The sequence below is a fragment of the Penicillium malachiteum genome (assembly GCF_028827825.1).
Source record: "Penicillium malachiteum strain IBT 17515 chromosome Unknown utg000005l:1.0-9002435.0:326005.0-9005861.0, whole genome shotgun sequence".
In the NCBI taxonomy this organism is placed as follows: domain Eukaryota; kingdom Fungi; phylum Ascomycota; class Eurotiomycetes; order Eurotiales; family Aspergillaceae; genus Penicillium; species Penicillium malachiteum.
In genome coordinates, this window is record NW_026643099.1 from 1518750 (window position 1) to 1531322 (window position 12573).

The 12573-nt window shown below is 46.5% G+C and overlaps 4 protein-coding genes across 4 annotated transcripts; 2 read left to right on the top strand and 2 right to left on the bottom strand.

The window, feature by feature from the left end:
- Window positions 1-1127: 1127 nt before the first annotated feature.
- Window positions 1128-2146, top strand: N7483_010606 (glycoside hydrolase family 43 protein; the record flags this gene model as incomplete). Its single annotated transcript, XM_057094033.1, has 2 exons — window positions 1128-1412; window positions 1475-2146. 2 exons carry the CDS (start codon window positions 1128-1130, stop codon window positions 2144-2146), a joined length of 957 nt encoding a protein of 318 aa, XP_056940004.1.
- Window positions 2147-2643: 497 nt separating this feature from the next.
- Window positions 2644-4097, top strand: N7483_010607 (RibD family protein; the record flags this gene model as incomplete). The annotated part of the gene is made up of 2 exons (XM_057094034.1): window positions 2644-3323; window positions 4073-4097. 2 exons carry the CDS (start codon window positions 2644-2646, stop codon window positions 4095-4097), a joined length of 705 nt encoding a protein of 234 aa, XP_056940005.1.
- Window positions 4098-4334: 237 nt separating this feature from the next.
- On the bottom strand, window positions 4335-8926 carry N7483_010608 (uncharacterized protein; the record flags this gene model as incomplete). Its single annotated transcript, XM_057094035.1, has 10 exons — window positions 4335-5990; window positions 6044-6375; window positions 6442-6568; window positions 6642-6667; window positions 7017-7265; window positions 7331-7969; window positions 8017-8274; window positions 8345-8528; window positions 8608-8622; window positions 8690-8926. 10 exons carry the CDS (start codon window positions 8924-8926, stop codon window positions 4335-4337), a joined length of 3723 nt encoding a protein of 1240 aa, XP_056940006.1.
- A 360-nt stretch (window positions 8927-9286) lies between these two features.
- On the bottom strand, window positions 9287-11128 carry N7483_010609 (MFS transporter; the record flags this gene model as incomplete). The annotated part of the gene is made up of 1 exon (XM_057094036.1): window positions 9287-11128. The coding sequence occupies one exon, from the start codon at window positions 11126-11128 to the stop codon at window positions 9287-9289; it is 1842 nt and encodes a 613-aa protein (XP_056940007.1).
- Between the last annotated feature and the right edge of the window lie 1445 nt (window positions 11129-12573).

Genomic DNA, 12573 nt, shown 5'->3' on the forward strand with positions numbered 1-12573 from the left:
GGCAACAGTATCATTCTCGATTGCATAATCGCAGGCTCGTTCTGAGCTGAGGCAGTTTGAACAAATGGGCCTTTTTTCATCGCACTTTTAACATATTAGCATCCTTCCTAGGAGATTGGCTTATGTGAGGTACTCGATACCTTGATATGACGTCGCTTGCATTCTACACAACCCTTGCGCGACTTGCGGTGTGGCCTACGAGGCATTCTGAATTAGCCCCTGGTCACGAAATACGTTCTTGGACAAAAAGGTTCCCCCCACTGCGGACAGGCAACAATGTTCAAGTAGGTGTACTCTAGAGAACCAGCTCTTGATCCCGGAGCGGAATTAAGTAGAGCCGGCTGGGTATGTTAAAACCACCTTTAGGTATGATTGCTCTCCTTGCGCAAGCCATGCACCATCTGGGCACCCCTGCTAGTATATTAGGATCTAGCAGTAGATGAGGCAAGAATAATTACTTCGAGAGTTTTAAGTGGCCTCCAGGGTTGCCACACCTAACGTGTCTACTACAGAGTCACTCCCGAGGTTAGTGTTGGAACCTGGAAGCTCGCGGACTAGGCGGGCTCGGCACCCAGTGGGGGCATTGCAGTAGCCCGAGTCTGTGCCCAGATGGGCCTAGCGATAGTGCTGCAACACTGCCCAGCTGCACCTGGGCACATGGTGACAATTCGGAGTTTTTAATGGGATATAGCCGGAGTACCCCGCAGTGCTCTGTGACTATTTTTCATTTACGGAGGAATGAATCAAAAATAAATTCTTTGAACGCATTTTTACACTTCTATCTTTAGTGAAATTTAAAGATGATCTTCTGCCAGATGTAACATTGTCAGCCTGACTCAATCCTGCCAGTGTGAATAGCTCCACACTCAGTGGGCGATGATCGTTGTGGGGAAGTTCATACTCGAGAAGACGCTCTGAGTCGCCAAGTGTCCATCAAAATGTATCCTGCCTTTGGACTGAGAGAATCAAGTATTTCCCCGGGATCTTTGGGGATATTTTATGCATGTTAGTATGGATCTGCACATACGTTGCAAATAAAGGGGCGCTGAGAGCCCCTTGAGTCAGGTTTCAAATTTCCAGACCGCAGCCTTGAACATCGTACCTACGGACTTCACTAGAAAGAAAAAATGGATCCTGTTATCATACTCACAGTCCTATCAGCAGTTCTTGGAGTTGCAAACTCGGAGTCCCCCCGGGCAATCGATGCAGACTTTCCAGATCCTTGCGTAATCCAAACAAGCGACGGCTATTATGCTTTTGCTACAAATGGAAATGGCGTGAACGTTCAGGTCGCCTCATCTTCTGACTTTGTAACATGGGACCTCATGTCCGGTACAGATGCTCTGCCTGGCCCATTTCCATCCTGGGTCGCTTCATCTCCTGCTGTTTGGGCGCCAGACGTCATTCAACGAGTGAGTTCAAGAAAGCCTCGGAACACACAATTTGCTTTTAACATCAGACTAATATGATCCAGGACGATGAAACATATGTCATGTACTTTTCTGCTGCCTCGAGTGAAGATTCTAGCAAGCACTGTGTGGGAGCTGCCACCTCTACCAGCATAACTGGCCCTTACACGCCCGAAGACGATGTGTTGGCTTGTCCTCTAGACCAGGGTGGTGCAATCGATGCCGATGGCTTCAAGGATGGAGATACCTTCTATGTTGTCTACAAAATTGACGGCAACAGCTTGGATGGGGATGGCACCACTCATGCTACACCGATCTTACTGCAGAAATTGAACTCCGATGCCGTCACCCCTAATGGAGGAACCACCCAACTCCTTGATCGGGATGACAACGACGGCCCATTGATTGAAGCCCCAAGTCTTGCCAATGTAGATGGAACATACTATCTTTCCTTCTCCTCCAACATGTACGATACGACCAGCTATGATGTCAGCTACGCTACGGCCTCCGCGTTGACTGGACCTTATACTAAGGCTCAGGCACCAAATGCCCCTTTACTCGTGTCGGGAGATCCAAGTAACGTTGGCAACTTAGCGGGACCTGGGGGTGCGGATTTCAATGGCGATGGCTCCAAGATTGTGTTCCATGCATTTGAAAATGGACAGACGATTGCCAACGGCCGAGCGATGTACGTTGCCGACATAAATGTTTCTGGAGGTGTGATGACCATCCAGTAGATATAGCCCTGGAGGCTGTGTTTGAGCTAGATGGAGGCGATATGTAGTACTACTAGTATAGCCTCCATATGCATCTCTAAAACTTCCCATGTGCAGGGCTAGAGTTGGGAGATCATTTTGAACAGCGTCTCATTATGGATTTGAATGTACCCAACATTTGAGGAATACTTGCATGTCTCATTATATTTACGAAAATACCAATTGATATGGCAACGATTTTGAATATGAAAACCTTCAAATGTTGGAACTGCATAAGATTAGTAGAATATCCACACTCCATTAATTGACGCCTCAGGCACCCACACAACTCTAAGTTATCCGACTCATCAACTCCCAAGTTGTTTCCTCCGCCTCGCCGAAAACACCAAAAAAGCAATTTGTTGGCAGCAAAAAATATGGACTCGGCTACGCGTGATGTTTTGGAATTTCCTGAATCCGAAAGAGTATTTCTGGATCCTCACCTGCCTTCCAAAAATGCTCCAACCCAGGAATCCGATATGCCCTTTACGACATTGACGTTCGCAACATCATTGGACTCATCAATTGCTTTATCACCTGGTGCTAGAACTGCCCTTTCGGGTCCTCAGTCAAAAGCAATGACGCATTATCTGCGGTCCCGCCATGATGGTATCCTCATTGGTGTCGGTACAGCAGTAGCGGACGACCCTGGTCTCAATTGTCGCGTTACAGGGGTCGGCGGCTATGGTGGGGAAGGCCTGGACGGCCAACCGCGCCCAGTGGTCATCGATCCCACCGCACGATGGGATTTTTCCGAAGACAGCAAACTTTTCCAATTATGTCGAGAGGGACGCGGTCGGGCACCATGGATTGTGACTGTGCTGCCAGAACCACCAGCTGAGAAGCGAATGCTCTTGGAAAAATATGGTGGACAATTCATCACACTAAACATGAGGAGCTCGGATGATAACAAACACCACATTGATTGGAATGACCTCCTCCTGACCCTTCGGTCTAAGGGGCTTCAGAGTGTTATGATTGAAGGAGGTGCTCAAGTTATCAATTCTCTGTTGGCACCGGCGTATATGTCGTTGATCAACAGTGTTATTATTACGATTGCTCCGACATGGCTGGGTCAAGGTGGTGTTGTTGTATCTCCTGCACGGCGCTTCGATGGAGAGGGAAATTCCATATCTGCAGCCAGATTGCGAAATGTCAAGTGGCATCCATTTGGAGAAGATGTGGTACTATGCGGCCAGATCAAAATTTGATTTCTTTTTAGCTCCCTATACACCACGGGGGCCTATGGCGGTCACGCGGCCAGACCCCATTTTCCCATAATGAATTTTGTTTGCCCTATCACTCATGGTTATCCTAATTATTATACAGAAGGCTAAAGTAAGAGATGGCTAAAGTGAGAGATAGGTAAAGTGAGAGAAAGCCAAAGTGAGAAATATCGAAATCTGAAGTGAGAGATATCTGATCTATACTATACTCTGTACTCTGTATAGGCCCCTATAGTATATACTTTCTTTTCCCTTTAAGTTACTCTTAAGTCTTAATACTCTTATTGCACACATATGTCACTTTTGTCGATCTCAAAGAATTAATCTTATTTCTAGAGAACTCTGAATCGAATCATTTAGTCACTAATTGTTTGAGAGCACTACTGTGAGAACGAGGATGAATATCTCATTAAAATCCTTATCACTGATAATTTTAGGCCAATAGCTAACGTATACCTCCAAAGCTCATGTTCAAAGTCAAATTCATCATAATCTTCAAAAGTTAAGTTGAAATAGTTGCGGAGTATCTGGGTCCAGAGGTGATCAATTTTATCTTCACGGTAATTCGGAAAAACTGCCTGTATGTATTTGCGGATTATTCCAGATGTCTGTGCCAATTGAACTGTATATAAAAAATGCAGTTAGTGTATGATCTTCAAGTTTTTAATCAACCAATTCTGAGTACAATCTCAGATCCCGGATCCTAATTTCAGGTGCTTTTTGTTCAAATTTAAGGTTCAAATGTTTGCCATGAAAGGGTAAGGCGGCCGTGGTAGCTAAAGAAGGTACTTTGAGCTACTACGTAGTATTACGTGAAGGTAACAAACGAGGTGAGTGCAAAGGCCCGGGTCCTGTAATATGCAAGTGAACTTTGACTTTTTAGGTTTTACCTACTATTCTATTTACATTCAAGTTCTTACCACCCACTCAGATGCTTCTACGATTTAAAGACCTAGGTCCCAGTTGTCTCCAAACTCCGATAGGAACGGAGGAAGTGTCGTCAATTCCGGGTCAAATGTCCAAATATCAGCCGGTTCCATTTCCACGCGAATCCCCGGCGCTCCATCCGTGAGTTGACCCTGTGTATTGCTCGAATCAGAAAGGATCCCTGCCTGCAAGGAGCTTTCGCCAAAGTCCATATGAATTGATGGCCGAAGTGGTCGTGCTGGAACGGAATCAGAAGATCGGTTGTCTGAGTAATTACCGTGAATACCGCAATCGAGGGAGATGGTACCAAAATACGGAATGTCGACTTTGACGCAGTTGGACTGGTCATCCTCAGTCGAGAGCCCTGCGAAGTTGGCAGATTGTGATGGTCTCTCGCCCTTAGCAACACTCTTCAATATGCGTAGTACACTAAGTCCTCGAGTTGCCACCTTGTCAGGTGGCTGTCCCTCTGCCAATTTTTCCAGAGTTTCCATGACACTTTCAACAGCGCGCCAATCATTCGGACTGGACTGGGACTGACCACCTGGTCCTATTAGACTGATCATAAGAGTGACAGCGGCGGTAAAAGCCTGGAAATCAAGCGATTTGCAACAGAAACTTTCGGCAGTCAGCCGGCGCATGGAAATATAACATGTAATCATGTGCCGGGATGCCTCGAGGCAACTTTGTCTGCTGTAGTCGTACCGTCCGTGGGCTCCAGACTCGAGAAGAAGTGGCAGGTGTAGCCATGCCAGAAGTTGATAATACCATAGCCTCGCCATGAGTTTATCATACGCCCAAGCTCGTTGCATAGACTTTCCTGAAGTAGGAATATCGGTTTCTTCGGCTACCTCTGGAGGATCGACCGACATAAGCTCTGAATCAATGGTTTGTGTCATTCTCGCCATTAGGGGAGTGACTGTGGTAAACTTTTGATTTCGTTCGATTATCGATCCAGCAATGCGACAAAGGATATCCATAGAGTAAGAAGGTGTCTCGCTAGGCACGCGCTGCGAATCTAACGCCACATCGGTAATGCCATGATACATTCCTAGCATCAAGGAAAGATATCGATCTGCATAAAGTATGTGATTCCATATATGCTTTGCCCGCGATATAGATTCAGAATCATGCTCCTCCTTCAGGGCAAGACGATGAAGGCCGATGATTTGACCCACGTTTAGAGCACGTCGATAAGATAGCCAGGCACTTCGTAATTTCCCATCGTTGTTGTAAAATATTCCTTGGAGGACTAAGCATTCTAGTCCGTCAATGCCACTTACCAACGTCTCATCAGAACTAATCGAATGTGCGACAATGTTGACGCATTTTGCGATGAGCTCAGCTAGAGGGCAGGGAAGCTCCAATGACTCAACGGCGAATACCCGTGGGAGTTGCTGCAAACAGATAGCCACCCACAGTAGAGCCTTGGCGATGACTACAGGGTGTCGGGTTGAGAAAGAAGCTAGTGAACACGGAAGGAGTGATTCTTCGTAGTCTTGAAAGCATTGGGCTCGGACCAGCCACCAGCAGCCATTGGCCTCTAGTCTCTTCAAAGTACTAGACGACGGTAAGAGGGCTAAGAGCTCGTGACGGAGTTTCTCCCACTCGCGGTTCGTTGTGCCATATAGAGTGATATTTGGCGGAGAGGCGTCTGGTCGTTGAAAGCCCAACTGTTTTAATGTTAGCGTGAAATTCTCTGCGAAATAGTATAGGTAACCCATACCACTCCGTTGTTGAAAAGTGATAAAACAGGAGCATTTTCATTGGCGGGTGTAATAGCTGTGCTGGAGCTCGGATTGCTGCTATCAACGGTCCCCGTTGGTGGTGACACTGGCGGCTCTCGTTTATCATCAAGAGTATCCAATCTTCGCAAGACTCTCTCTAAGAGGGATTCTACGCGACCTAGCCGATCATTGAGTGATGTGCGGTCTGATTCGCGTAGATTTTCAGGTTCTGGGAAATCTTGGCTGCGACAAACCGTTCCCCTGGCTAGACATTCGCGACAACTGGAATCGCCACCGGAGACATAGTGACAGCGAACCTTACGATGTTTACCTAGATTGAATTCAGGTTAATATCACTATATCAAATGATAGAAAGTTTCACTAGGTGCGTACATACATTCCCAACAGCTGCGGGTCCCCTTTCGGATTCTCTTGCGAGGCGGTTGTTGATCCTCGGGTGGGGGCGGTGGTGAATGTGAATTGGCAAGCATAATTACATTCGTTGTGAAATGTGACCCACTGACCTAGCCTGTTAGAAGTGGGGGAGGAGGATATGGAAGGTCAGGATAAATGTACAGCATACGGAGTACGTCGTACGTTGAACGAGCAGCGTCCGTCACCGCCTGCACATCAAGTAGCCAATCACCTTGAGGGGGTTGGTTATTTAAGAGGGAAATCGATGGCATAATTCTATTCATAGAGGAAGCAATCATCTCTCAATGTGCTGCTTTTTACCTTGAAAGGAAGTAGTCGGAGTGAGAAGTGGTAATGTGGTATAACACTTGCTTTGATACACGTAGAAAATTGTTCAATCGTGTAGTATTCAATGCCTCTGAAATTCTTATTATGAAATTCTATAAGAGAAAAAAGGCATCTACGGAATATTCATATAGATCTAAGAATTTGAGGTCGATCAGGCTGCTGATGCAACAGTAACCGCCCCCGAAAGCTTCGTCCATCGTATCCCCATACAGATCACAGTGGCCAAACAAGATGCGACAACGGCCACCAGGAATGCTGCCTGAAGACCTTGCATATATGCGCCGAGGATATAGCTCATTTGCTCAGAAGAGAAAACTTCACGTAGCTCAGTTGCGCCTGTCATCGCAACTTTGGAGGCATCGACGGTTGACGTCTCTCCACGGAGAACATTAAGCAAAACATTGACCATAGCTGATTGACCAGCACTAACAAATACAGACCCTCCGATTGTTTGTACAGCTTGAGGCAATGGCATTAGTAATGAGAGTGAATAGATAAAGATATTGGAAGATGGGAGAACTTACTTAACACCATCGCCGTCACAGACGGCAAGTCTTCTGGCTTAACGGATGCTTGTGCAGTGACCACGGGAACTTGGAAGCACCATCCAATGCCAATACCAGCCAGTAGCTGATATCCAATCCACTTGCCAGATCCAGTATTGATCTCAAGGGTGTAAAGCAAACCTGAGCCGATCGCTGTGAGTGCCGCTCCGGTTAGGAGGAAAGGCTGTGGGTATGCATATTTACTGAGGGTCACACCCGACACCACAGTTGCAACACTCTGAGCTAGAATCAAAGGCAAGTTCCTGATACCACTCTGAGCAGCAGATGCACCAGAAACAACTTGGAAATAGATGGGTAGATAGTAAACCAGCAAGAAAAATGTTCCTGCCAGTAAGTCGATATAGATCATGGTGATAATCACGTTTCGCCGGAAAAGACGTCCGATCATTGCTGCACGCTCCTTCTGTAGCCATTGCACAATACCGTAGACAATTAGTAGTATTAAGAATCCTACCAAAGTGCCGACAACTTTGGAGTCACTCCAAGGTAGTGAGATTCCACCCCACTGCAGAGCAAGAACATAACATACCAGAGCGGACAGTAGCAATAAAGTACCACCCAGATCCATTTGGAGAATCTTTTCCTTCAACTGAGTATCTAGGAACGGCAGGGCGGAGGGGCGCGGTAGAACAGTAAAATAATACCAGCTGCAAGTCCACCAATGGGCAGATTGATATAGAAACACCATCGCCAAGTAACATTGCTGGTGAAGGCACCTCCAACTAGAGGACCAATAGCTGCGGCAATTCCATAAGAGGCACCCAGGATTCCAATATAGGCAGGGCGCTGTTTCGGCGGAGCGGACAGAGCGATGATGGTAAATGCGCCCGAGGAAATGCCTGCGCCTCCAACGCCAGTAACAGCTCGCCCGACGATCAGTGCAATACTACTGGGTGCGACGCCTGAAAGAAAATCGTCAGTCATTGAACCACCAGATTGCAATGAGAGAGGAAAACTTGCCGCAGATCAAACTTCCAACTTCAAAGATGAAAATGGATATCAAGAACGATTTCTTCAATGGAAAGTACTTGTACGCCTTGCCCCATGCTGCCTGAAAGCTCCCTAGGGTGATGAAGAAGGCGGATCCATACCATCCCTCGTCCTCGATTCCACCAAATTCATCCGTAATCTTTGGAATCGCGGTTGCCACAATCGTCTGCGGTATTATACTCATTAGCTTCGCTTCGATAGAATATTGTAGTTCCAGAAATCGAGAGTTCAATGAACGTACTTACCATATCCAATGAAACCTACTCGTCATCATGAAAAATTAGTTTGGCTCATACTAGATCTAGGGACTCAACGGCAAGATCGTACCAGGAACATGCTCATGGCTAGAGCTGCGACGGTCATCAACAAAGTGAAGCCGCCGGGGCTAGTGTCACCGGGGAGGTCATCACCAACGCCGGAATCAGGGCTTTTTGTGTCTTCCTTGATGACCTGGTTATTTTGCAAGATTTGGGCATCGGATTTGGGGGTTTCGAGGGTTGAAGTAGTTGAGGTTGTCGAAGGCGCCGTGTCGCCGGTTTGCGACGGGGGTGCTTTGGTAGACATGAAATTCCGAAAGAAAACCACAATGAGCAGAAGAGTGATTGTTGAGAGTAGTGCTTTTGCACGATATCATGGCGCACTTAAAAAAAGAGATTGTCAAATTAACATCAACATATTAACCACTGGCAATGTATCATTCCGCCGACTCGGCGGAACGTATACAGGGATCTGCAGAGAGTATGTACCGGGTTAATCGATATTCTCCGCCGAGAGTCCGGGCAAAGAATACCTGGGCTCTACGCCGTACCTCCATTTAATTCAATTACAAAGCCTTATTCCAAAATCATCTAGTTCCATTGGGAGCCCAATTTCGGTTGAAAAAATAATCGAAATGAAAATGAGATTCATATGGTCTATTAAAATTTAGGTGACATGCTCCTTCTCCTCCTCCTTGGGAATTCTAACCCAAATGACAGTCACAAGAAACGCAATGACTTGGGCGCCCATTGCAAACCACCATATAGCTCGAAGTCCCTGCAGGCCAATATCTCCATCCGCAGTTTGACTAACACGTGTACCAATCGCATCAGCAAGACTCGTCATGATAGCAGACGACAAGTTCTGGTTGGTGACAAGCAAGCTACCTGCCGATCCCTGGTATGAACGGGCAACGTTACTTGTGATGAAGATAGAGGCAGCAGCAAAGGCAAGATCAGGCCCGAAGGTGACCAGTGCAATACCTGGGAATGAAAGTGCCCAGTATGTTGTATTTGCAGTTTGAGGAATGAAAAATGCGGGCCCAAGAGTAAATGCGAACATAGAGACAGCATAAATATAATGACCTGGGACAAGATGCAGAATGCGGCTCACGATGAAAGTGGCGAGGACTCCGACTAGAGCGTTTGGGATATGGTAAAGGGCCACAGCAATCGGGGTAGCATGCTGGATTCGGAGCCAAAACTGGATCGCGTAGAATTGCCAACAACCAAAGAATGATCCGAATCCAAGAAAATATGCGATCATCAGAGGTGTGAATCCCGGAGTTGACCATAAGCGGTTGGGAACAAGCGGGCGCACAGCGGCACGCTCAGCAAAGAAGAGACCGGCCAGTAGTAACAGGCCGATAATGATCAAAATGTAAGTATAGGGCGACCAAGAAGCAACTGGCCCTTGTGTAAGACCGAAAAGCAAGCATACACATCCTCCCGCGGCACAACAACCACCAATATAATCAAACTGGCGTAAAGTTGGCGCTTCGGTGCCAGCAACATCAGCCACCGGTCTTAATGGGGGAATAGTAAAGTACGCAGCAACACAGCATATAGTGCAGATAATAGCGTTGGTTCCAAATATCCAAGGGAGATGCTGGTAGAGACCACCGCCTTGTAGGGCACCAAGCGAAAAGCCAAAGGGTGCCATCGCAGCCATAGCAGAGAAGACTCGGTTCTTACGGACTCCCGGTTTGTAGACTCTACCGAGAATAGACATCGAGCCGGACACAAGAACGCCAATAGCAAGACCCTGCATCGCTCTCACCATAAAGAAAAGAATATATCGGGATGGTTGCAAGGAGAAAGCCCCGACAATATTCCAGACAGCTAGCCAAGAGAACGCACCCATCATAAGAGTTCTGGGCGAGGCTAGATCTGAAAGAGATCCTGATATCACAACGGATAGACCATTGGCCGTATTAAATGCACCAACAATCCACGGAAGCTGGGTATTGGTGATGCCAAGTGCAGTCTTGATCTGGTCTTGCGGAATGAGCATGTCGCCTAGAAAGAACGAGAAAAGCATCAGCCCCGCCGAACAAACCATCACAAGGATGACTTCGGCCGTGAAGCTTCGGATCTCGGGCGGTACACCTTGTCTCTTTCGGGTCGGCGATGCGGCTTCGTCGGCAACATCCCGAGTTCGGGATACCGAACGCCTTCGGTTAGTTAACCGATGTCCGAGCGTCTCGAGTTCATGCAAATTTTCATTTCTGGGCTCGAGGCTTGTAATTGTGTGTGAAACATTTTTCAACGAGTGCTTATCCACAACAACTGTATGTCCCATTAATGGATCTGGGGTTTGTGCACCGGTGGCTGGCGTCGAATACGTCCTTGAATAGGAGAAAGATGAGCGACCAGATACTGGCGCAGAGTCTCCAGTATAATGAGCAGGACCTTGACCACCGGTCATAGTTGACTCCATATTTGTTTGAAAGTGCGGAGGCAATTGTGGGGGACCTTCGGGGTTGGAATGTGGTTGCCCAGCAGACATCCTGACCAAACTGCGGAAGAGACCTTGGAAATCTCAAAGTTTCGTTTTCAATGTCAGTTGAAAGGGCAAGACCTTAAATAAGGGTAAAAATTCAAGAAGAAGATTATCAGAGGGCACACCATTGTGGCGAAAATGGGCGAAATATCGGGCACATGTTGATCTGAAGTGGAGTGTCCAAGTGGAGCGTAGCGACGATCCGATTATCAGTCAAAATAAAGCCGATAGACCGATGAAGAACAGCCCTGGAGGGTCCCATAGGCTGAAATTCCTTTAGTCAGACTTTATAGCTCAATTGCTGGTGGTTCGCAGTTCGATGAGTAACATGGTCCCTTGCTGATGTTTGCGCGTATTCTGGGGTTGTGGGCCCAAAATCCATAGAATTGTAAATCATTGACATCAGATTGATCACGTCAATCTCGATGATTCCTTCTAGATTGAGTAGTTTGAACTAGGGGTGCATATTTGACTCATGATAAACCTCAGAGGCTCGTGCTAGTCATCTAGCCCCGTTCATAATGATACATTGATGATCAGAGCCTGGAGAGATCGCAGAGTTGAGTAACCTGGAAGCCTAAGTTAACAACCTTTAATATGGCACCTTCACATATGAAGAAACTCATTTACAACTTTCAAGTTGATGATTCAACACTCTTGCAACTTCTCAACGCTGGCGATAGTCATATATTTGCATGCACCCCTGATGCATGGTGTGCGAGGCTCAGGCTCATCCCTGATCGACACGGGCCGATTCCACATCCCACTGGCAATAGTCGGCGTCCCTGCACCAATGCAGATCAACCTGCCCAATCAGATATTCGGGATGAACATCCTCGTGGGAAATTTTTAGAATGTTTATTGAATGTCAGAGAGAAAGGGAAAGTCGGCCGGTGTTATCAAGGGGCTTAGCGACTACGCGTCGTACCGAGATCCACGCTGCCGGTCTTGATTCAAATTTCATTGCGTGGCGAAGATAATTACGATTCCAAGGAGACATAATTCCAACTTGAATTCTTATAGAAACTCCTACTAGTATTATCTAGACTTTCTAATATTCACTACTATCTTCATAAATAACTTGAATTTCTATTATCTAAAATTCTTTATCTTAATGAGACAAGTGTTCGGTCCCTCACTTGGTTCTGCCAGTGGAAATGTCATTATAGAATTGAAATTGAATTTTAGATTGGGATTGGAAATGGAAGTACATAAAATGGGCTAGAATGAGCTGTTAGAATAAGCTAGAAAGAAACTATAGATGATTAGGATAGGGATTGGAAGAAGAGTAAGAATATACTCGAGCGTTGCGACTAATGAAAACACTGAGATGTTCGGACTTTTCATTCCAAGAAAATGATGAGATGAGAATAAATTTCAACTCAAGGAAAGTATATCTTGATCTTGTGTGCCAAGTTAATCCTAATTGAATTCAAAAGAACCTCATCCCC